Source organism: Perissodus microlepis, chromosome 15 (assembly GCF_051167445.1).
Source record: "Perissodus microlepis isolate ML-2025 ecotype Zambia chromosome 15, ASM5116744v1, whole genome shotgun sequence".
In the NCBI taxonomy this organism is placed as follows: domain Eukaryota; kingdom Metazoa; phylum Chordata; class Actinopteri; order Cichliformes; family Cichlidae; genus Perissodus; species Perissodus microlepis.
The window spans coordinates 14,221,316-14,247,602 of NC_140475.1; the positions used below are offsets into that span (position 1 = coordinate 14,221,316).

Genomic DNA, 26,287 nt, shown 5'->3' on the forward strand with positions numbered 1-26,287 from the left:
GGTCTTCAATTGATATAATAAGTGAACTGAATGAAAAATTCTGCATTGTTTATTCATAACAGAAGGGTTACCTTAATTGCCTTGTCTCTCTTCAGGCTGTTTGTTGTTACCAGTTTATTGATTGCTGACAGCAGCCGTGACAGTTAACCAATGATGACACTGCTAACATCATTAGTGTAAACAGACTGATGTTTAATTCAATACAACACTGGCTCTCGTTAATACTAAATACTATTCAGTAAATCAAAGAGGATTTTATATCAGTTGAAATTTCAAAGCTTTTTTAAAAAAAAAAAAATTTTTTCAAATGTAAAACTTTGCTGAAAAGGTCAAAGTTGGAGGGGTTTTTTTTAGTGATGAGGCTAAAACAAGGGAAAATTTACAAGCTCATTTTCAGTGGGAGTCATTTAAAGATCAAGATTGCACAAAGACTGACAGCGTTTTCATTCCTCCCACCAACACCTGGAGCTTTTCTGTGTATTTCAGCACATGAAATAATGACATGCTCGTCATTGTCGTGAGTAAACAAGATAATAACTCTGGCTTGCTATTTCTCTTTCCTCCTTCCTGATGAATTGTTGTTTCTTGGCAAATAAATAATTGTAAGAATCCATGTACAGATGTGCATGTGTGACCTATCTGTCAAAATCAGTCACGAGTAAGTGCCTCAAAAATCGCAGACAGAATTTAATGCTACACATTTTCAAAAAAGAAGAAAAAAAAAGAACTTTCTCTTTGAAGTCAAAACACATTGGCCGGTTTCATGCTCATTTTACACCTGAATCAGCAGGACAGCAGGGCTGGTTTGAAGCGGCTGTGATGTGATTTTTAGGTAAAGGGAAAATGGCATTCAGCTACAGGGATGCTAGGGAGGGTCACATCTTATGTGAAGGTCTGACATTAGTGCTGTTATATAACTATGACCCCTGGCTCTGCCGCTGCTGAGTCTGGTACAGTCAACCCCCAACCTTCCTATCTTTGCAGAAATCATTCTGCTTGCACGACTTCTGTCATGAGCCCAGCTTTCTGTCCAGTCAAGCTCTTGGCACTATCTGGGATGTTCTTCTGATCGGTTGAAGCTGCAACTGAAACGAGAACAAGCAGGAGAATGGGGCAGAGCTTTCAGAGCAATATTACTGATTTCACTGCAGTGAAACCATAAAAGCTGCATGAACTATGATGCCTAGTCTGCACCCAGCATGGAGAGGTTACACTTTATGTAGGCTTATTTAAGCGATTATGCCTAAAAGGATTACTTTTTGGAAAAGTATTGCAAGGAAAAATATCCATCACAAACAAAAATACAACATACATTATAAATAAGTACAGTTTGCTCATACAACATATGTGGTTGCCTGCACAATTCATTTTCTGGTCAGATTTCCTTGCATTACGCGTTAAGTTATTTTGTCTAATATAATTATGTATCAACTTCCTTGTATGGACGCCGGGCAAATGGGAGTCTATGGACAGACTGAATGTTTTTCAGTCACAAGGGTGTGAGGCCAAGTTTCGGTGGGAGCTTTGAATTCGCTCCTCGTGTGCACTTTTGTGCATCCCTGACCAACTGGCATGGATTACCTGCCTTGTTTACAAATTTGATTGGACAGTTCGATGTCATTCACACATTCACATCAGGAAACATGCCTAAGATGCATGCTGTGGACTGTACTGCTATAGTCTGTAAAATAGAAAGATATATTTTTATTTGAGTCATGGTAGCTTTTAAATCTTTTGAATCACGTTTGGGACAACAGAAGGCCATTAGGAGAACATTGTCTTAATCTGATTAATATAAATCTGTCAAAATGAATAGCCATACACTGGTTGGGATTCTACCAATAGTAATAGGAGAAAAGGTTGATTGAAGAAAAAAGAACTTGTCTGCATTCAAATTCACAATAGATACAGGTAAATACATAAATACATAAAAGGAATGTCTGGCAGTTGTGGCAGACTACCGAATTTCCCGGAGGACCCCACCCGAGGGATTAATAAAGTTTTATCTAATCTAATCTAATCTAATCTAGACTAGACTAGAGTGAAGGGCAAAATTCATATACCAGTAGTCTAATAGAGGCTACTTTCAAGTTGGTCTTGTGTTGAAGTGTTCCTGTTTATTTAGATAGTTGCAGATATTTGTGTTTAACATTTTCTTTAATTGCAAAGGTTTAAGAAAGTGTTGCTGTTGATTTGAGATTAGGATTTGTTTGTTTGGTTTTTTTTTAATCCATAAGATTCTTCACATTGTTTGACTTGTCAGACTAAAATCAGAGATAATAGATAAGGAGCTAGACTGGACTGTTTATACAAATGAAGGTAGAGAAATGGAAAGAAAAGGGTAACAGCTATCGAACTTCCTGCTAACTAACCTCTTAAATCCTCTTTTCTGTGGAACCCTGGATGGTACACTTGATTGCATCACCTGGGAGAACAGCTATACTGATCACTTTATTAGAGTTAAACTAAGCTGGACTCGAGGTGCCTCTGCGGTTGTTTGCTTTTGGGAGCTGAAGGAGCATTTAGATCCGTGCTTGGCTAATTATATCATTCTTAACAAGCAGACAAGCCTATGTGTGTAGTCACAAATGAGACTTTTGCTGATTAAAGTATCTGGTGTCAGTGGCTCTGTGTGAAGTCAGACATAATATATGACTAATGAGGAGATTTGCCAGAATGATTTGATAGAAGAGCTCTGCAGCAGCACGATCAAAAGAGACATTCACAGCCATGAAACATCAAAAACCATGCATCCGAGGAGACAGAAGGCTTTGCAATTAATTATATACCCTTATACCTGAAGCTAATAACTCAATGTCTCAATTCAAGATTGTGGCAGCAGGAAGAATTTTAAATCGGTTTTAGAGCTTCTCATGTTTGTATGTTCTTCTCTAATTCGTTTTTGCAGGAGTCTGTGATTGGGACAGGTAGCGCCGGTTTCACTACTAATATTGTTAGAATTAATATCCAGCTTAATTTAAATTGGTCTTGATGCATGTTTTGTTCTCCTTACCTATTCTAATCTTTCTCCAGTGTCACAGTGCATTGAGATCAAAACTGAAAAAGCAACACCAGCTTTTACAACAGTGGACAACAGAGCTGCAGGGAATCTCTGTCATATGTCAACCTTGGAAACTCAACTCCACTTTGACAGCCAAAAATAAATAAATAAAAAGTTTGTGTATGTGTGTTTAACATCCTTGCCACATTTTATCACAGTTCTAATTTACACATTTTTGAATTAGGAGATAACTTCTGGTGTGGAAACTGAGAGAGTGCCGAGTAGGGACTTAACATCTAGCACATTCTTCAAGGTCAACAAAATCTGACATTCGGTGACAAGCGGAGCACCACATGCTAGAGCGACAGGGAAAACCTGCACGCAAACAAGCTGCTCTCAGCTCTGCCCTCTGGGAGATTGGTATAAATTCAGTCTTTTTTCCACTTTTGCTCTTTTTCACTTTTACCGTATGTAAATGGGTGAAATGGGTGTCATATCACAGCCTTCATAACATCATTTCAGTTGCGCCCTTTTCTCTAGAAAGCTCCACTGAGAGCCTTGGAAATGTTTCTGACTTCAGGATGGATTAAGATCAAATTTGCAGTGCTGCTCTTGTGTCACTTGTGATTAGGTGTCCTCCAAGAAGATCTGCAGGAAAATTGGCCAGGCCCTTCTGTACACTGAACACCCCAGCCATGTTGTGAAGCACCTCATTGGTTAGATAATCAGTCCAGATATGAGCTGATGTGACTGAAATCCATACGCAGTGCTGATTTAATATCAGGAACAAAGAAAATATAACCTATTTCTAGGCAGTGAATAATGATGTACTAACTGCAATCACACATAATCCTGTTTTACAGCACTGTTAAGGATTACGAATAAAAACATCAAACCCATATGACAGAATCATATTTTTATTACTTCATCAAAATGTCACAGTGTTAAATGGACACTCTGAGCCTTCAGCATTTTTTTTATAAGGATTCAGATTTTGATGAAGCTTCCTATAACCATAGATAAGAAACTTTTGCATTCAAAAAAGAGGATCTAAGCATCACCCTTTCAGCCACTGAGAACTCCCCCCCCCCCCCAAAACAAACAAACAAACAAACAAACAAACAAAAAAACCCAACAATCAGCAATATTAAAACTACTGAGAGGCATTGCACCCTAATCCCGGATAAGCCCCCATCAGTCACAAACCGATCATGACAAACAGGGGAGGCAACTTCATATTAAATTTTAAAAAAGAAGTGTGAGTTTATGAGTTTGAAATTGGTGAAATCGTGCAAAATCACAATCCAAATATCAAACAAAATACCATGGCTGCCAAGCACCAGAAACTGGGCTCTTTTACTTTACTTTACTTTACTTTACTTTAAAATAATCGCCCAAGTGTTGCTGAAGTATGAAGTAGTCATATTTACTTTAAAATGCACAAACAGCAGACAGACAGGGAGGAAGTTAGTAATTGAATTTTCTAATTTCCCACTGCAGATCAGAGAGGACTGTCAAGTGTGTTCTCATAAGAAGAGCCAATTAAAATCAAATAATGGCTTCATAATACATGATTAGCCCAAAACAGCACCACACCTCTGAGTCCTTAATGTGAAGTGGATCTGATGCAAAATAAAGGCGAATAATACAAATTCATTCCCTCACGTGGAAACCAAAGGGTGGATTTTCTTTAAGTACTATTTGCTCAAGGGCCTCTTCAGGTCACTCAGGGACTTGAGAGAGCCCCGGTTCCGGCTACTAGAACAATGAGTACTGCTGGAGAGAGATTGCATAACCAGTGACATCTCTCAGTGGCTGATACATAATCACGACAACTGTCCTGCTGTGCTGCTGATACAACAGATATTAGAGAAGACGAGTGGACAGGCAAGACAGAGGGTCGCAGGTCAGGACTGTCTGTGTCAGAGATTTGGGTTTGTTTTTTTTTTGTTATTTTAAAATATGCAGCATTTTATTAAAAATGTGCAAACCAAACAGTAAATTTGCTGTGAGAGAGGAAATGACACAACCTTTAGTTTGTAGGCCATTACAAAAACCATGAAATTACGCAAAGATTTTACTTCTAATTTGCATTGAACACACTTTAATGTAATCTGTCAGAACAGATAATATTAAAGCCTGTCCTCTATGATTTAGTCCTGGTTATGAAAGTGGCCAACTCAGATTATCGCAACTCGCCTTCAGACAAAGAATCTGTACCCACGGCCAAATATGGACGAATTTCTGATCTCACATGTGTTGCTGTTAGCCCTGGTCTAACATGCAAAAGCAGTGAATAATGCTTCAGACATTTAAATAGGTTTAAATAGGCTTCCTAGAGTTCCAAAGTGGAAACTTAACCTTTGTTCTTGAATTAACTTCTGTGTTTATTTGACCTTTCACTCACTCATAAGATTTCTCATATGGAAAGAATGATATTTAAAAGTGTGGCTCTGTCTGGAAGTCTTCTTCTGCACAATTCGAGGTATCTGTTGTATTTTCCATTCTCAGTATTCAATGCTCATGCAATAAATTTCAGTCCAATAAACTCATGTTTAAACAATGTCAGACTCTACAACACAACTAAAGCACAAGCCTAAACCCTTTTTAGCGCAACTAACTACACTCAATAATAAGGAAAATGACACTGACATTTTTCTGAAAATAACTTAAATATGTTGAATTTAATTGGCCCAATCAGAATCATATATCATTTGTGGAAAACACCGAGTGAAACTTTGATGCTGATGTGCAGTCCTGTGCCTCCGTACAGATGGTACTTCATGAAAAGAGGAACCAACTGCATCAAATACAGTATCAAATACAAAAGTGGAAAAGTATTTTAGACCCACTACTAAAGAATAAACTCCATTGAAGTAGAAGTAGAAACACTGGCATGGTCTTTAGCTATTTAACCTAAAGTGAAAGTATGACTTTTACTAAGTAACTGAATCATAATTATTTATCACTGCTGGGAAGAGGATTTATTCTGGAAAACCTACTTTCAGTCTTTTTTAAATTGTACTTGAACTTTAGCATTTAACTGAGGCCTGTGAACATTGCACAGCCTGACCTTGATGTGAATTTGCTGGAAAGATTGTGCCATCATGTTAACGTGCACCTAAATCCAGACCAGACTGCTAAAACTTCTGCTTTCATAGAGGTGCTCACACTTCCTGATTATCAGTTTTTCAAGTGGAATTGATTAACATGGCAGCGAGATGGTATGACGTGGACATTCTAAAACTGCCACAGCGTCTACAAAAATGCATCGACTGAAATGGCGATTATGTAGAAAAATAAATAATTCTTCAACCTTTGAAATTATGTACGTATTATAGAAAATAAATGGTTTTTTTTGAATTTCTAAATAAAAATAGGAGACTTTACTTTTGGGATTGTCCCCGTAGTTTGTCACAAGGCTTTGTAGAGCAAAAACACAATACCTCAGTAAATTTATATTTTATTATCTTCAATTCTAGGTCCAGTACATCTCAACAACTGTCTCAAGGCACTTTATATTGTAAACACCCTACAATGGCAAGAAAAAAACTCCAAACATCAGACAATCTCTAATGAGCAAGGACTGGGCAACAGGGGGGGAGGAAGAACTCCCTTTTAGGAAGAAGAAGAGGAGAAGACACCTCCTGCAGAAAACCGCAAAAAAAAGAAGAAAGAAATAAGTTGCTGAAGTTTTAAAGCTATTAGCAGAAAGTGGAGCAGAAGTAGAAAGCAGAACGATGTAGAAATAGTTAAAGTATCAATACATTCACATTACTTGAGTAAATGAAGTGAGAAGTGACGGACAAACAATAAAGTTTCATTATTGAAAAGTTAAAAAAAATGCTAAAGTAGTTTGTAGTTTACCAAGTGAATGTAGAGATGGTCTGAGTGGTAGTAATACTAAGAATAAGAGAGGCATCCACTTTAACAGATCAAGTGATATTAAAAAAAAAAAAACACTAGCAGTTTCTATTTAATCTAAAAGTTTTAAAAGTATATGTCAGGGTACCACTGCTCAGTAATTAAAAAAAACAACTTGCAGTTCAGTCCACAGTGACACATTTTTGCCTCATTTACATGTTTTAAACTGCGAAAGAGATGAAGAGGTCTGTCCTTTACATCAAGTGTCATACAACAGGCTCTTCATGACTAAAGCTGAGTTAGTACTGTATGTCAGCAGCACAAGAGTCGTGATGGTTTCCAGCTGATCTTCTTTCCAGTTCCACCTTAACAAACCGTTCATCCCAGACAGTGAGAGGACCCTGTGGGAATATCTCTGTCTGTGTTGGGAATAGCAGTTATTATTGTTTTTAATGATTCACAATGATTCCTGGCCTGTTCCACGAAGGTCGAGAAAGAGCTGTCTAAGCCATTATGTTCAGCCGCACAGAAAGCAGTGCACATGCAGGGTTGTGTTTACACTTCATTCATCCAGGTGAGCTTTGTTTGAGGACTGTAAATGGATTCCAAGAGAGGCTGCGTAGATCCACTTCACCCGAGCCCACTGCATGTGAAGGAAGGCTCAAAGTTTAAACTACTTTCACCTGGGGAGGGCTCAGTCATTGCTTTGTCTTATTTTTCCTGTTATAATTATTGGATTAGGTAACAGACAATAAAAATGATTGATACTGTCCCAATAGACAAAATGACCTGGAGATAAATATAGCGTTTAATCTTTCTATTTCTGGTTTATTTCTGTCTCTTAAATGAGGTCACAGCCTGCATCACAACATATAGCTCCATAAAGTAAAGAGACCACTTATATATTCTTTCAGGCACCTGATCAAACTAGTTCATTAGTCTACTTATTGACTGTGGCAAAATTGGTATGGATTTCCACAAGGTGATAGGGTTAAGGGATTGATTAAGTGATAGTGCTGAAAGAAAATGAAAACACAGACAAAAGCAAATAAATTCATTCATTCTGTTTCTGTATTGGATAATACACAAACAGTGGTACTGCTGATCCAATCTGTTGATTCAGTTAATTTAATCAATATGGCTCCAGCAGTCAATCTTTACAGTGTAAGTGCAGGTACAATGCAAATTGTTTTTTTCTGTGTTTTACATAAAAAGTTAAGAAAATGTTAGACTTTTCTGTCCTTAAAACAACTGAAAAAGACACATTAGGCAGAAGATTTCGCCTCCAGTCGCTTATTTTAAACAGCCAGCCCTTATCGTGTGCTAGGCCTTTTTCTTTTCCCGTTACAGTTCACAAAGACTTCAAAGAAACAGATTTTGCTGCCATAAACTGTACATAGGAAACACCATAAACCAGCAGTGGGCGACATTTTTTCCTCAGAGGCCTGTACTTACTAAGATAAGGTAAGTGAAGGCCCAAGCTTTAAAACAACTTAAGTGAAACGTGATGCACATAGTGCTGAATTATGCTGAACTCCATGAATTTTGGCAGGTATAGCAGGTAAACCTGGGTCTTGGGGTTTTCATTAGAGATAAAGCTATATGCTTTTAGTGATATGCTTATTAATACATGAATAAATATATTCAAATATCACCCACTGGGCAGTTTTACTTAAATCTAGTTTAAGTTCTTGTTACAGTTTTTTTAGCATCACTTTAAAACTAATGTGTTTAAGTGGGAAGTAGATTTTGTTTCTGCTGCAGATATGTTGTCCAGAAAGGATATACCTCACCATGGCAACCAAGAAAAAAGTTTAGAAGAATGTGGAAAAGTGTTTTTTCTGAACCCGAGTAGTTTTTATTGCCGAACCCTGACCAGGTAGCTGGGAGGTGGTATGATCATTGCTAACCCCATCTGCCTCCAAATGCAGAGCTTTTTACCACCTCAAACGTAAAATGTATTAATTTCATGTGCATTGGCACAGATTAGTACATTACAGTCCATTGACATGAAAAACTGTGTCCAGGGACATGAAACAATTTTTAATATTCATTCCCAGAACGATGAAAGAGTAGAGTAAAAGTCATGAAACTGCCAGGAGACCGTGCAATGTGATATCAGCTATTGGTTTGTGGTTTGAACCCTGCCATAAGCAGCTTCTTTTGTTTGTTTGTAATCAAGAGGTTTCCGTATTTGGATAACAGAGCGGAGTGGTGAATTCTCTCTAGCTTGGTTATCAAAGTGCATTCACAGAGTGTGGGTGTGACACAGTGACGCAGATTTCTCTGCTTTGAGTCCAGTTCAGAGAGTTGAACTTCTGAGATGTAGCAAAGACCTAGCGGGTACAGTCGACTGTGTCTGCACCAACCTGTTGCCATCCTTATAGAAGCTACACCCTTAATCATTCATAATTTTAAGCCTTCATAGAATTTAAACAGGTGAATGACTTAAAGCTCATTCCCTGTAAACTTGTTATGAAGGTGTAATTTAGTTTTTTAGCTTATGTCTTGTACTACACTGTAAATACTGTAAATTTAGTTAAATTAAGTTAAGAACCAGCCTCAAGTGGTGAATCTAGGAAATTAAGTTTTTAGTGAGCTTCATCTTCAACCCTGCAGATTATTATTTTCAAGGTCAAGTTAGATTTTGTGACCTTTTGCAGTTTCACTCAGATATAGTGAGCAGTAAAACAGAGCACAGCCTAATTAATGGTTTGAAGATGTTAACATATTCTATGTTATAAAAAAGAAAGCCAAAAAGTTACAAAGAAAAGCAGCCAAACATCCAGGAAAAAGCAGGCAGATGAGAGATTACAGATCTTCCTTACTGAACTTATGCGTAAGATTCATAACAGAAATCAAAGTAAACACTGAACAGAAACAAATAACAATTACAGGCTGGGAAAACTCAAACATGTCCAGCAATGGCATGATTTATTAACAGCATGGTGTAGGTTAAAGTAATTGCTTATATGTTCATTCATTTACTGTTAATTAATTTATGGCTGCCGAGTGCAACGCTGTAACAGCTGCAAACTTGGACTCTGAAAGAGAGACACTTGTAGGAATTTTCGACCGGGCCACAGTAAGTTTTGAAAAATCAGCTACAACTCTAATACATTTGACGTAATAGAAATAAAGCAGTACAAATGCTACGCTCACGCATCGGGGCATGACAAAGCTCCATCACTACAGCGCGTGCCCCATTCAGTAACCTTCTCAAAATAGCATCAGATTGGATTTTATTACCTGATCCAGCTACAGCGACCTCCAGGGTAGAAGAGGTTTAAGGGCAGGGACAGTTGTGACAGCCAATTTTGATTGCCTTGTTAACGAATTGATGTTTTCTGGTTAGCTATTTAGAAGGAAATACAATATCTGCTTCCATTGCTCCATTCATCGATTTGCTACAATCAATGTGATGTTTTCAAATAAGGCATTAACATTGAAAAGCATCTGTGAGGTTTGCCACAGCTAGTACAGGAAGAGTATAAAACAACAGAGCCAGCCTCGCAAAGCATCAATTGAGTGTTTACATACAGTACATTTAGGTGAAAAACCAAGGTTGATACTGATTGATTTGTATGAAGAATTTTTAAGTCAATAAATATTTCAGATAATTTAATGTAATTTAAAATTAAGTTTGTTAGTAAGTATAAAGACATTTTGGGTGATTTTAGTGATTCTAAACAGAGGTTAAAGTGACTTTCATGTTGTTTCCAAATTACAAGAATTATTGTATTAATTATTTTTGATTGCAAGATTAAAAGTCATCTTGTCACATAAAGCCTTATTATCATGCAACATAATTTTTTTTAAGTAAAAGGAAGACACATTGTCAACCTTGGACTCATCACAAACCTCATTAAAGAGGTTTATTACTTATTATACTTGGATGCCCAAGAGCCACTACAGAGAAAGCAACCATTCTTCTTGAGATTCATACAAGTAATTATGGTTTCACTATATTAAATATCACATACACATCACAAAGCAAAGAAACCAACAATGTATATAAAATTATTGAAACGAAGGAGAAGAAAAGAACCGAACAAGAGTGAAACTAAAAACAGTCACATCCTAATGATGGCAAGCCAGAGAAAAGATCAGGAAGTAAAGCTGAAGTAGGACACATGAGAAAGTTATCCTTCAAAGTAAAACAGGAAGTGACCAAAGTCAAAAAAGCTAACAGTGAGACATGAAGACTAACACTGAATATGATGACAGAGAGAAGAGAACACAGAAGCTGTCAGAAGTTTTATTCATTTGAAAAAGTGATTTAAAATGAAATTTTGATATTTTTTATTTTTTTTATTGAAAAAATAATGCAAATCTTTTTTTTTACAGTTTTTTTGTTTTGGTTTCAAATTCATTTTTTTATTATTATTTTTTTATATCTAATTTGCCATTTCACTATATTGACAGGTGAACATTTGTAATATACTGATATACATTAAGGTTAAAGCTCTATTAAGGTGCAACGGCATTTTAAGGTAGGGGATCCTAATTTCAATAGAATATACAGTAATGACTGGGTGATTCTTAGATTTCTCTACAGAGTTCAGAGATCTTGCTGCTTTGCGAACTACCATCCAATCAGATAACACTATTCGCTGTTGGTGGGGTAATTTTTTCCCCACCTTAGTGTATATCAATATGTTACAAACTTGTTTGTTAGTCCATCATGGGGTAATCAGAAACCATCTTTCTTAACTGTTGGTGCTAGCTCCTTCATGGGATCGGTGGCCATCCTCAAACAAAATGCTGATTTTTAACTTGTAACGAACGTGACACAGGAGCTGTCAATCATTAGTCTACACCCCTCCCCCTTGATGTACACCCACAACACAAAATTAGGGTCAAAAGACTGAAACTGAAAAAAAGGACCTGAAAATGTAACAAAGAGTTTGAAGCCCCCCCACCCCCCACAATACTGAAACTATAAAAAAAAAAGAAAAGAAAGAAAGATTTGCATGGAAGCAAATAATTTATTATAAAATACTTCATTTGAATAACATTTTTAGATGTTTTATTTTTAAATATCAAAACGCTGAATTTCACTTGCAAAAGACTTTTTCAAATTAAGAAAATAAACGCTGATTATTTCCATTTTTGGGTGCTTCCCTTCCCTTCTGTTGGGTCCTCAAGTTTCCACCTTTCATGTCATTGGCTGATATCTAAGTCCTGCAGCTAATAGATGCCCTCCAGGGCCTATATAAGTGTCATGTGTTTTGAAAGTGAGCTGTTAGCCTTTTGCTTTGTTTGTTTGTTAAGGTTCATGTTCCTGATTACCTTGCTTTTACTCATCACACTTGATCAATTTGCCCTTTGTTCCTCTGTCTTCTGTTACATTGACCAAAGGACGCTTGTAGGGGAGAGCTGCCAATCATTTTTCTCCTGTATTTTACTGGTTTCTTAGGGATTTGAGGTATATGTTTGTAGCTTTTCTTTTGCCTCAGTTAATCATTTGATGGTGTTGTATTTCAAGTTGGGTCTGTTTATGTATGTGTGTGTTGGCCTTGGCTCTCCTTGAAGCTAACTTGTACTTCATTGATAACATCCTGGCAATAAATCTTTTCAGACTGACCCAAACAACCTCCTCATGTTTCTCCATCTAATACTATGCTACTCCCCTTATCCCTAGATCAATTTGTGGATGTAACACTCAGATTGACTTATTAATTAAATAAGACTAATCAAATCAACAAATCAAACTGACAAATGAGGGCCTCTTTGACTCAGAGTTGATTTCCAATTAATGGACAACGGGGTTATTCGTTAATTGGGAGGTTGGATGTTCGATCCCCAGCTCCTCCAGTTTGCACTGCAGTGCTCTGGGAACGATACTGAACCTCATTGCATTGTGTAAATGTTAGATTTTTTTTTTTTAAGTGCTAGGGTGAATGAGGCACATAGTGGAAAGTGCTCTGAGTGTTCAAATACAGCAGAAGCTCTATATACAGTGGTGTGAAAAACTGTTTTCCCTGTTCCTTTATTACAGGTATGTTCTCATTGCCCAAGCAGTATAAAGAACTTGTTCTTTTTTTCATTCACGGCAGCACTTGAGCAAACTTACGATAACTAAATGTTAAGTGGTAAGAGCCAAGAGGTTTTACTGCTGTCTGCAGAGAGAGGAGAGATGAGACACTTCACAGGGAGTCACTGAGGCGATGACTCCTTGTTCTCATCAGCTGTCTGGGAAGTCACCAAGAATTCTGTTTAGCACCCTTTAACACTGGAGGAGTGAAAGCACGAGAAGAGCCGAAAATATCCCTGCAGCAAATAGAAGCTGTGAGAGCTTGATTTTCTCAGGCTTTTGTTGTGAGTCATTCCAGTGAGGATTGTCCGAGTAACATTAAAAATGTGAATCTAGAGCCTCAAATGCTTAATTTTACTGTAAGTATTTTTTTTTAATTAAATGACACTGATCTTTTATTCAGAGGTTTAGAAAAGCCATAGATTGACCTAATATGGGACAGCATCCTCATGGAAAGTGGAATGCCTGTTCTAATTTTAATCAATGTGAGGCCACAAAGGGGGGGACACACTCTGGTCCCAGTTTGAGTTCTTAGATGGTCTGTCTGGTCTTTGACTCCACCTGCTGGTTATCCATGGTGCCTGCTCTGCTACGTTTAGGGACCCTTGAAAGCATTTGCCTTAAGTGCATTAGCTGGAAAGCAATGATGAATCAGATATGGTAACATGAGTGAAAAGAGGGTTTTAGTTCAAATGATATGCTGCTTCACCACTATGTGATAAAGCTGCAGATATCAAGGACACTAGACTAGTATTTAACTCAAATATAGTATACTGGATGTGTTTAATGACTCAGCAGGATACTGTCTTTATAATAAATTGAGTTACCTTATACAGTTCCTCAAACTTTACACACAGTGCACTAAAATCTAGGAATGTACCACATGTTCTTATTTTTTATTTGTTTATTCTGGCTTTAGCAACAGGGAAACAGCAAAAACACTATGAAAAAAATGAGAAAAATGTTTTAAAGGTCACATTATCTATGAACATTATGCCTGTTAACAATCAGAGTGACAGACCAGATAAACACTGGTCACAGTTTTCAGTAAATGCCATATGAGTAGAAGTTAGTAACTGACAACAGTGAAAAGCTAGTGTGTCAGTCCAGACTTACCTGGAAATAAGTTCACTCAAAAGTACATCACTACTTCTGGCCAAGAGATATGAAAATTCAATCATCTATATATCTTCCATAGCTCACCCTTCTAATCTGATCAAAGTCAAAGGTTGAGAGTATAACCGTTTTTTACTGTACTGTGTGCTTAGAGCCACCCCTAATTTCTATATATTTTACTAGGAAAATGGCAAATACTGTAGGTGCAGTGATTTATTGAAGTATGTACAAACATACATGGAAGAATAAACAGTACATACAGCACAAACAGAGTTTGTACAATTTTAACAACTGTGAAAGTGAAATTATGACCACTTTTTTCTTTCTTTCTTTTTTCTCAACACAGCCCGAGCTCTTTTAAGAAACTTTCATCTAATTTCTTTCAGTAGTCTTCAGGAATAGTTCTCCATGCTTCTTGAAGGAAATTCAAAGCTCTTTTTTGGATGCTGGCTGTTTTTTGTTCCATTCTCTGTCAAGATGATCCCACAGTGCTCTGAGGAGGCCACTTCGCAACTGATATAGTGTTGTGCTGTGCGTTTTTCTATCAAGACATCCTTCTACTGCACTGGCAGTGTTTTGGGGACCACTGTCAGGCTGAAAAATGAAGCTGTGGCCAATCAGATGTTTTTCAGATGTTGCATGGTGGATCAAAACCTGACAGTAATTTTCTGTGTACATAATTGACTATATCTCCAACACCACTAGCTGAAATGCAGCCCAAGCCATGACGCAGCCCCCACTGTGTTTAAGAGATGGCTGTAGATGTTTACTGTTACGCATCTTTCCTGATCTACTCTGTACATATTGACAACAAGTTGAACAAAAAAAATTGGATTCATCACTCCATTAGGCCAGTTGCCACTGATTTTCACTTAAGTTCTTGTTTAATTTGGCATACCTCAGCCTTTTCTCAAGGTTTAATGGCTTAATGACAGCCATCCTTCCACTAAAACCACGAATCAACTGAAGGTCCAGATACATGTCTCAGATCCTGTGTCAGGTCTTTCCTGGAGAATTTTCCTCCTTTCTTAACGTTATGACTTTCAGATTCTGTTTTGTGTTTTGGGCCTGCCAATTCTTTTGTCCTCCACTTGCCTTTAAGGGGACATGAAACGCTACACATATAAAGGTTAATTTACACCATTGAACCCTGCTCTCAAAAACTGACATAGAGTTAACACTCTGTGAAGCCAGATTTAAGAAATAAGTGCTTAACGTTTCAAAAAAAACATGTTTAGCGCCATCTTCTGTCTGTAGTGAACGTGGCGTCATGTCGTTGGTTGGTTGCGGCTGACTTACTTAGTTTATATTAGATAACTAGGGACAGAATTGATAACTCAGAGAATAATAACAACACTAAAACTAAAAATCTGTTTAACCCATTTGTGCTTCATTTATACATCCACTGAACCATCTCAAACTCTTAAAGTATGCCTTTTTACTTTCATTTTTCATCATCAAAAGAAATGGGTTGCGTAATTTCCGACGAGTCCTGAAGGTAACACGGCGATAACTCTCGGCGGTCAGCTGACGATGAGCTGTCATGTGACGTTCATAGACCGTGGCTGGGCAGAGTAGATCAAGCGGGTAAACAACAGCGGTGTATTTCACCAAAACACAGCTCGGTGGTGTCCGTTTCCTGCTCCTGCTCGTCCCGGTCCATCCATCGTCCATCATGGCTTGGACAAAATACCAGCTGTTCCTCGCGGGACTTATGCTTACAACCGGCTCCATCAACACGCTGTCGGCCAAGTGAGTAGATTTAATTATGTTTTTCCCTCCCGTGTCATGTGTCTACAGTTACTGTAGCCGGAGCTTGGACCCTGGAACCGACCTGAACTACAGATTTAACATAAAATTTGAAGGGTGGTGGTGCCCAGTTAATTGTTTAGAGAAGTTAATAAATGTAGTTCGTTTATTGCATTTTCTTACAGATTATTAACGTAGAGCTAGCCCGTTAGCTAGTAACAATAGCGTCTCGTTTCCTTGTTAGCTTGTAAGCGGCTAACATAAACATATTTATCAAGCTGTGAGTTTGAAATCAAACTAGACTTTCCTGTTTTCATGTGAAACTAAACTGTGGGGGGACGGTGAGATCACTTATTTCCTTTCCAAGTAAAGGTCGGGCTTCTGTCTGCTTCAAAAAGGGGAATAAAAAGCAGTTCAACTCATTTCATTCATCGAGACATAAAAATAACTTTGGTCTATTATGTCTTTGATTTCCACGTGTTTCTTGCATTTGGTTCATGTTGTTTCAGCAGAAACAGCATGATACATATGATACACAGAAAACCTGCTGAGCAGCTGCACTCTCTGGTGTTTATTTAATTGTATTTTTCCTTGGGTGGTATGTAGTCTCTTTTGTATGTCTGTGAAGGTTCTCAGTCATCCAGGTCATCGTAGTCTAAGGAGCTTGGAAAGAAAAGCGTCTGGACTTCTTTAAGTTGCTTGAAGCAACTTCAAGAACCTCAACTTCAAGAACATCAACCTCAACCTCAAGCAACTTAAAGAAGTCCAGACGCTTTTCTTTCCAAGCTCCTTAAAGTAATCTCTTTTGGTTGCTGCTGATGAAGTAAATAATTCATGATTCATTTGTAAGTTTCATTGAAATACAGAGTATTAACATTACAGTTGTTTTAAATAAGACTAGATAAGATATCAGTACATTAACATTACAGTCAACTCTTGTAGAAAAACTTTTAGATGTGAGGTATCAGTATTTCACTTGCTTATAAATACTTTATCTGCCGCTGTAACCAAGGAGCACTGCAGCTGTGGCTTTATCACTAAATGTAGTTAAAACGACCATATATTTGCAACCTATTATTGTTTTTGATCCTAGCTGGTTTTTAAAATATCAGAAAACAATGAAAAATGCTTCTTAAATATTATAAAACTGCAAGATCTTTTAGTCTGTAGCCACATCAGCAAATGCCCAGCAACCCCCACCAAAAATAAATGTTATATGTTCATCCAGATGAAACCCACAATCTGAAATCCACTGGTTTAGCGGGAAAGTTGTATATGTTATTGTGGCTAGAGTTTTGACCTCCGTACTGTGGAAGTGGTATAGAATGGAAAATGGTCCAAAAACCATAATTCTGCGTATTTTAGCTAAACATTTAGCAGCTGCTGTCTGCACTCTTGCTGTTGGTCTGATTTCCATCATTCAGCAGTCCCCATGCTTTTCTATATTTAAAAGGAAAAACTGAATGCTGGATGATGGAAATCAATTTTCCTAATTTGATAATCAAAGTTGGGTTAAAGGTTTTATGTGACTTGAGAAGCTTTGTAAAAAAATCTACTACTGCTACTGATGCAAAGATTTATCTAAGAAATGCAACTGCATGACATCATTATTTGCTTTTGGCTGTTTAGAGATCACTCTTCATTTTTAGATAACGTGTCCTCCTTGTCTGCTTAACATTAAAACGTATACAGGAGATAAAAGTAATATGTCCACAGATTCAATTCAGCTTGTTTCAGTTTTATTCATATAGCTCTAATCCACAACAACTCGAGATGTTGTTGAGATTGTCGAGATATTGTAAGGTACAGTTGATAAAATATTATAAAGAAACCCCAAAAATCAGACAACCCCCTATGAGCAAGCACTTGGAAAATATGGGAAGTAAAAACTCCCTTTTAATAGGGAGAAAACTAGTAGTTCTTGGCTTGGGAGGGGAGCCATCTACTTCGACCAGTTGAGTGAGAGGGGAGTGATGTAAAGAAAGCACAAGTGGGCCTAAAATCGAACCCTGTGGAACTCCACGTGCCACTGAGGACAAAGAGAACATTTGCTGAAACAGAAAACCTCGACTCTTTCAAATAAATCAACTTAATGTTGCAGTCTGTTTATCAGGACTGCCACAACCTGCTGAGTCACCCACTGGCTGCTAAATTTTTTTGTCCAGTAAAGACAATTAACCAATTTATAGATGTCTTTAAATTGACCTTTTTGCTCAAAATCCAAATATAATTAACCATGTTTATCCTGAAACACTGAATAATTGCTGTAAAATTCTGTTTTATTTTGACAAATTAAAAAATAAATAAATATTCATTTTTATAATTTTTGCTACATCCGGCATTTTTGTGTATTTTATTAATGTTGCTCACGGTAGTATACTGTTTGTGTATGTCAATTTATTAGGGAAAAAAATCACACTGAAGATGTTGGAAGTCATCATCAAAAGCAGGTGTATCAAATATAACATACTTGGCGTCACAGGGTGAAATAAAAACGTGCACGTTTCAGAATCAGTGATTGTTGGTAATTTAGCTTAGGTGACTAGATTATCATAATGAGTGCTGACTGCATTTAGGATCTCTTTTGCTGTCATGATAGGAAGAGTTTTGTCATCTCAGTGAAACAAAAGATTCAGCTTTTTCAACTTCTCCAATATTCTGGGACATCAGCTTTCTGCTTCCTGACACGCACTTCTTTGTCCTTTTGCGGGTTTTGTCAGCTGAACAGATCTCAGTTCTGCTGCTAATTGCAGTTTGTGTCAAACAAAACGGGTCATGTAGTGTTACTTAAGAGACAACTCGACAACTACCTGGTCAAATTTCACAACATTCACCTGAAACCAGCAGCATCTCTGTGCTGCCTCGCTGCCTTAAAAGCCCCACAACTCGGATCAGTTACAGCTCGGAGGATGATAGTTTTCGTGCAACTTCCATCTTTTCTTTCATTCAACTACCCGCCATGTAAAGATATTTAATCCAAAGCACACCAACCTTAAATAACAGGACAAGCAAGAGCAGATTTAGATGAGCAGACAGATCCACTCAAGTTTCCTTTGCGTATTGATGAGCTCAGAGGTTTCAAGAAAGTGCTGTGTCGTCACTTTTAAAGACCACAGTCCTGCGTCGCGCTGTCACCGGGACGCTCACATGCCAGTCATGCTGTCAGACAGTAAAAAAATAAAGGTTTATGCAGACTTAAGCACTCATTAACTTCACGAGTGAAAAGACACGTCATTCAATCATTCTGTCGCCGTTCTTCATGTCAGCAGGCAGTGAAACAAGTGACCTGTAGGTGAAGTGGAATTATTTCATCACCACATGTTCAAACCAAAACCTGGCATAATGTGAAAGAATACAAAACAAGAAAATGTATTTTTAATTTTCTCTTTAAAAAACCCCTCTATGTTTCTTATGTGTTATTTCTGACTATATATTTTATTGTTTTAAAAATCTATAATTAAGCTGTAATAATCATGTTTGGGTTTTTTTTTCTGTGACAGATGGGCTGATATGTTCAATGCGAAGGGTTGCCAGGAGGAACCAGAGCGTCCGTTCTCCCACCCATTTCTACAGGTATGGTAATAAACTCTTAGTGGCAGCTGAGCTCAGCACTTTGATCTCAGTTAAAGTTTTTTCATAATGTCTTGGTTCTTATTTTAAATTAAAGTAAATTAAAAATCTTTCCAATTTTTATTTATAATAATAATGGATTGCATTTATATAGCGCTTTTCTAGGCACCCAAAGCGCTTTACAATTCCACTATTCATTCACTCTCACATTCACACACTGGTGATGGCAAGCCATATCGTGCCATCGGCCCCTCTGGCCAACACCAGTAGGCGGTAGGGTAAAGTGTCTTGCCCAAGGACACAACGACCAGGACAGAGAGAGCAGGAGGATCGAACCGGCAACCTTCCGATTACGGATGAGCTTCCCAATCCCCTGAGCCACGGTCGCCCCCATATTAACATATTTATTTCATATATGCAGAGAAATTAAACATTTTAAATTGGTTTTTGTCTGTCAAGTGAAAAAGCTTCACCTACATGTCACAGCTGTATCTTTAAACTCAAAACCTCTTTGTGATTATGTAAGTCTCTAACAGTTTGCATGGAAGATGCCGACTTGTCTGCACACATTTGCGAACTGCTCACCAAGCGGTAGCGACACTATGAAAAGCATGATGCAAACTAAAAATGGACACTGCATCCTGAAATGCATCGGTTGCAGTGATAACGTCTAAGTTTCTGGTTTGCATAGTAATTTTTCTGGTGTTAGTACAGCTCAGGCGAGTGTTTGCAGATGAGTTGTCTTCCATTCAAATGAAAGGCAACCGCTGTTTTTGGTGTAACATTCTCCTTCAGCTTCCAGAATCTGCTAACCAAGCACTTGGGGAATGTTGCAGACAGGTCTCTAGAGCTGTGCAACTGAGGCCTGACTTCATTTCACTGAACTCGTTGCATTTTTGGTGGTTTTTCTTTGATAAAGAAACATGTCCATTCTTTTTGAGTGAATGAAGTGTAAACTAAGCAAACTGTTGCTATTTTTTTTGCTTGTTTTTTAAATCTAATGAAGAGGATTTACATTTTTATTCTCGTTTCGGTTCTGCTAAAACCCCAAAAGAAGGTGCCAGAAATGATCTCCATACAAAAAAAACCCAGGTGTATGTTTTGGGAGGTCAAGCAAGTGAAAACTGCTGCAAACCTTTTAAGATTCCTCAGAAAACTTTTGAAAACAGAAAGATACATCTGGATTAATACAGTAACTCGTGCGTGTCTTTAGTTTTCTTTGCGGAATAACTGGAATAATTCATTCTGTCTGTCTCTCTCACTGTCCAGGCGGTGGGGATGTTTCTGGGCGAGTTCTGCTGTCTCGCAGCTTTCTACATCTTAATTTGCCACGACAAACGTCGACCAGAACCCAGGGTAAATCGTGGCCAGAGCTTCAACCCCTTCCTCTTCTTCCCTCCTGCCATGTGCGACATGACGGCCACCTCCATCATGTATGTTGGTAAGTGTCCACAGAATCTTTTTACAGGTCACCAAACCCTTCTCTTCCGTCTTGTTAAAACCGTTTTTGTTTCACAGCTCTCAACATGACGAGCGCCTCAAGTTTCCAGATGCTCCGTGGAGCTGTGATCATCTTCACCGGTCTACTTTCGGTGGCATTTTTGGGGCGTCGCCTGGCACCTAATCAGTGGATCGGCATTTTTATCACCATTCTGGGGCTGGTGATAGTGGGCCTGGCTGACTTCATCAGTGGAAACAAAGACAGCTCACACAAACTCAGTGATGTGATCACTGGTAAGATGTTTTGTTTTCTTTGGGGTCTTTTTTTAAACTCTTGATAAGGATCTGATTTGTTTATTTTGTTTGTTTGTTTGATATGATTGGATCGCAAAGTGTTTCAGTAAAAAAACCCTCACAGTTTTTCTTTGTTTTTGTTTTTTGTCTGACTGCAGGAGATCTTCTGATCATCATGGCTCAGATCATTGTGTCAGTGCAGATGGTCCTCGAGGAAAAGTTTGTCTACACACATGACGTTCATCCCCTCCGAGCTGTTGGAACTGAAGGTACGACAGTTATAAGGAGCTTTGTCCAGCTTACAACATCAGATCTCTACTGCTGGAAATGAACTTTTTTAGAGTGGATGTGTATCCCCTCAAACCAAAAACCTACAAAAACAATTACATTCCTGAATTATCAGTATTTACTGAATGTCAATAATGAGATGGGCAAAGGTCATATACCTCACACAAACATCTAGAATAGACCTATGTTGTCAGATGAAGGCAGTGTCAAAAGTAGGTCTGTGGTGTGCTGTTGTTGGTTCGTCAGCCATGGAGAAGGGCGATGTTATAACATACAAAGAGCTGAAGTGAAACTGAGTGCTAAAAACAATCAAGTGTCTGTGCTGTTCATGCTGTTTTTTTTTCTGTTGTTTTGCGGTTCTTCCGTTCCCGGTGAACTCTGCATTCAGCAGATCCATACGTCATCTGCACAGTTGGGATTTTGGAGGACTGCACAGGAGTACCTGTGCCGTGGGTTTAAAAGAAAAAAAATCTTTGCTCACTGTCCTGACAGAGACGTGCACACAGACCTAAACTTTGTGGGACCTTAACTTATGTTTCAGAAACTCAGCTACACAACAGGCAGTGTGGCCTAACCTAACACTTATACTGCTGTGTAACGTATCATTTGTTACATTTTAGCACAGGTGCTGCATCAGATTTGACACCACAAAGTTGTTTTAATATTTTTAAGCTTTCACCTGTTAAAAATTACAAAGAAAGGTTCATTTTGCAATCTTGTTACACATGTAACAGTGCATTATGTATTTTTTTAACAGACCCTTTTTAAGAGTGTAGAGCGCACAAACTTCATACATGGTTACACAGCAGCATTAATCAATATTTTTACATAAATAGTGGATAACAATATATTTCTTCTACTGTGAATTGTTTCAGGCACAGTTTGAAAAGCAGTTTATCACCAAATCCTGCTTTTCTCAGATTGGAGCACGTTAGCGTGTTTAAACTCATTGTTTTGGCTTTACACTTTACCTTTTGTTGCTGGTTTAGCCTAATGACTCTCGTGAGCTTTAATTTTGTTATCTCTGATTTTGTTTTGTGAGTAACTGGGTGGGGTGATTTTAAGGTGAGGTGAGGTAACTCAAACACACACGACTGGCTAAAGTAATTTCTTTTTCAAAATATTTGTTTCCAGGTTTCTTTGGCTTCTTTGTCCTGTTGCTGCTGCTCATCCCCATGTACTTCATCCCTGTTGGAAACTTCGCCAACAACCCTCGGCACGTCCTGGAGGACGCGCTGGATGCCTTCTGTCAGATCGGCCACCAGCCTCTCATCTTGTTGGCTCTGCTCGGCAACACGGTCAGCATCGCCTTTTTCAACTTTGCGGGGATCAGCGTAACTAAAGAGATCAGCGCCACCACCCGTATGGTGCTGGACAGCCTGCGTACGCTGGTCATCTGGGTGGTGAGCTTGGCATTGGGCTGGGAGCACTTTCACGGACTGCAGGTTTTGGGCTTCTTGGTGCTGCTGGTGGGTACCGCGCTCTACAACGGACTGCACCGCCCCCTGCTGGCCAGAATACCGTGCTGCGCTAGGTTCGCGAACGAAGAGGAGGGCGGCTCTGGAGAAAGAGAGAGACTGCTGAATGACGGCCGGGTGCAGACTGGTGACAACAGCTAAAACTTGTGGACACACTCGGCACAGACAGAGTCCCGGTTTAGTGGACGGTCTGCCAGAGACACTGGTGTCAGTTTGCTTTAAAAAAATCAGGTGTTCCATCTCAGATTTAAACTGGCACACAATGCTGTAACAGGTGAGAGTGTGAAAAGCGTATTAAAGATAAAAATGTTGACATTTTGTAGAAAAATATGCTTGTTTCTTTTCACGATTAAGCTGAGATGATTAATACTTCTAGAACAGGAGGAAACGCTGGTTCTGTCCAATCCCAACTTCCAAGCTGAGAAACTGTCTTGTATATAACTTCCATAGTTACACAACATCATGACATCTGCTTCTGTCTTATTAATCTCCTCATCTAACATTCTGTAAGACACTGAACATGTTTATTTTACATAATGTGCAATTTTTCAATCAAAGAAGCCAGTGTTTAGAAAGAGTGGCCTGAGATAGATTTTATATTACAGATTTTAAGGGATTATTTACATTTTTTTATAACTGTTATATAAAAACAATTAAAAGCCAATGTCAGCATGTTTTCCCGACCCTTTTAAATATGTTTGTCTTTGAAAATGGAACTTTCAGTGCCAAAACGCTAAGCCACATTTTCATCCAAAATATACTGTCAGCATCACTTTTTGACTTTTTTGAAGAATGACGGACCACGCTCATGTTTCTCATTTCTTTTTTTGCCACTCATAGTGTTTTATAATTTTGCTGACTGTGCAGTTTGATTGCGACAAAATGATTCACACCCTTGTGACGACACTACAGAGGCATTAGTTTAACATATCCTTTGTAATCAAACTGCATGCCCGTTCTCCTCACCTCACTTTAATTCTTTTCTGAATTTTGAATTTAAGAGAAGTGTCTTTATGTTCCTCTCTTAGTTTTATTTGTACTGATGGAGACGTCAAGATTGTACAATCGATTTGTATTCTGTATTGTAAATCCACTTCTCTGTTTAGTTATCCAAGGTGCTGACTGTAATGTTCAGTAAAAGAAAAAGGGAACTATTATCAATTCACGCTTTTATTCACAGGCAGCAGCCTTTCTAATGTGAAGGTTCGCTACTTTTCTTTTAATCAGTTGAAGTCAGACTGTGGGCTTGAGGCACAGACTCTTATGTGCAACATGGATGTTAATAAAATCACCGTGTGAAGCCTCAAACTGAGTGTTTTGGGTGTCGCTATCTCGATGTTGTGAAAGTGGATGTGATGAGCGGGAAGTGAATCCAACTGAGGGGGAAAAAAAGAGGCTAATAATAAATAAACAATAATATATATTTTTTTATTACTGTGGGATTCAGGATTTTAGAGATAAACTGAAAGTTGGAAATGAGCCTGAAGTTATCAAGGTTGTTGGACCAGGTTTTTTTTTTAAGAACATGGGTGATAGAGGCCGTTTTGATGGGTAAAGGGACAGTAGCAGTGTTGAGGGAAGAGTTACTTGCCTCTCTTGGCTACAGACAGTGCAGGAAGGCAGGAGAAGGGCATCCAATGAGCAGGTGGCTAGGTCATTGCAAACTGAACATCACCATATATTGAATAAAGCTTTAAACTAGGGACTGAGCCCATAAACTTACCAGGAATCTTTTTCCTGAAGTCATAGATTCGACAGATGACTATAAACTGGACTTGTTTCTAGAATCAGAGGAGTTGCCCAAATTTAAGCCTATTCCTCCTGAGTTTTTCAGACCCAGAAGCTAATTCCAGATTTTTTTTTCCCATTTCAATCATAAATTTGCTATTAGAGAAAACAGCACTAATGATCATGTAAGATACAATAAACAATAAAACACCAGTTTTTTACTGACCCATAACAAGCAGCTGATTAACTCCTGTTTAAGATAATATAGTGAAAGTATAGGAAATACTGTTCAAAATCTAACCCTCAAGTTTAGAAAAATGCATCATTAAAAAGCTTTAATCACACCAACACCAGCAGCTGACACCTGCTTTCACTTCCTGAGTCAAGTCAACAGCCCTTCTACGAGAGGTCAGAGGTTAAACTGAAAACCCTCCAGAGATCTTTGTATGTGTAGCGGAACAGGAAGAAGGAAAATGTGTTAACAGACCACATGCACATTGACACGTGGTAATTATCCATGTGAACACACGAAGAACAAGATAATGTTATTGTGGGTTTTGTTTAATAGACGGCAGGTGTTCATTTTTGAAAAATATAAAATTATTGATTACTTTGATTTATTTAAGTAAATTTTATTTTTCTGTTTTTTATTTGTTGTAACCAAAATAACATAAAAATTTAGAGAAACTTTAGAGCATAAATTGCTTTTTAAAACAAAAACAACTTTATACATGCTCGCTTTTTTTTAAAGGAGTATCTAGCTTCAATCATGCAATTAACCAAAGTTTCCTCAAAAGTTTTCATGACATGAAAAGTAGTCCAGTGGACAACAGTGCCCTCCACACTCAGCAGCTCTGAATCCAGAACTCAGCTGACAAATCAGGAGAACGGAGGTGATCACAATCGTTCCAACGAGGAGCAGAATCTAACATCATGTGGAGCGAAACCAAGAAACTGGGCTCATTAAAGAGCAAAGAGAGGCTCTATTCATTGTTAAATGAAGGTGCATTCATGTAACAAAACAGGTAGAAATAGATCTTTGACTTTGAGAATTTTTAATTATATTCTTTTATATTCATTCTAGTCCAAAAGCTCAAGAGCACAATTTTAAGTATAAAACCCCATCATTTGAATGTAGAAGCGATAATATACACTCAATGGCTACTTTGTTAGGTACACCTGTTTAATTGTTTGTTAATGCAAATATCTCATCAGCCAATCACATCAGAGCAACTCATGCAAGCAAGCAGACAAAGTAAGGCAACCTGCTGAAGTTTAAACTGAACAGTAGAACTGGGAAGAAAATAAAGAAGATAAAGAGTATTTCAGAAAATGCTCATCAACGGCAACTTTCCTGTGTAACTAAAGCTAGATTTACAGAGAAAAGGTCAGAAAAAGAGAAAATATCCAGCTAGTTTCGCATTTCAATCCAATAGAGCACCTTTGACATGTGGTTGAACAGGAGAGTCACATCAAGTTCAGATTTCTTTAAGTTGTATTCTTCCTCTGAAGCAGTGTTCATCATACTCAAATGGATTTTATCGATCATGAAAGGCTTGTTTAAGTAAATCACTTTGAATTGTTGTTTTTGTATAAATAGGGCTTTATGGTTGCCTGATGGGATAATGGGAAACATGGCATCAGAACTAAGTTCATAAAGTGGCTTTCATGCTCTCCAGTGAAGACTAAACTGGAGGTTTTTAAGGAGGCAGTGTCAGGCAG

At 38.1% G+C, this 26,287-nt stretch overlaps 1 protein-coding gene across 1 annotated transcript; it reads left to right on the forward strand.

Annotated features, from left to right (window-relative positions):
- The first annotated feature begins 15,554 nt into the window (after window positions 1-15,554).
- On the forward strand, window positions 15,555-24,145 carry slc35f6 (solute carrier family 35 member F6). Its single transcript, XM_084953939.1, has 6 exons — window positions 15,555-15,770; window positions 19,268-19,340; window positions 20,607-20,778; window positions 20,856-21,071; window positions 21,230-21,340; window positions 22,494-24,145. The coding sequence occupies exons 1-6, from the start codon at window positions 15,694-15,696 to the stop codon at window positions 22,976-22,978; spliced, it is 1,134 nt and encodes a 377-aa protein (XP_084810065.1). The 5' UTR covers window positions 15,555-15,693; the 3' UTR covers window positions 22,979-24,145.
- Window positions 24,146-26,287: the final 2,142 nt, after the last annotated feature.

Coding starts and splice junctions, on each gene's coding strand:
- slc35f6 (XM_084953939.1), top strand. CDS start 15,694: ATGGCTTGGACAAAATACCAGCTGTTCCTCGCGGGACTTATGCTTACA. Junction 20,779..20,855: donor CACCTCCATCATGTATGTTG/GTAAGTGTCCAC, acceptor TTTGTTTCACAG/CTCTCAACATGACGAGCGCC. Junction 21,072..21,229: donor ACTCAGTGATGTGATCACTG/GTAAGATGTTTT, acceptor GTCTGACTGCAG/GAGATCTTCTGATCATCATG.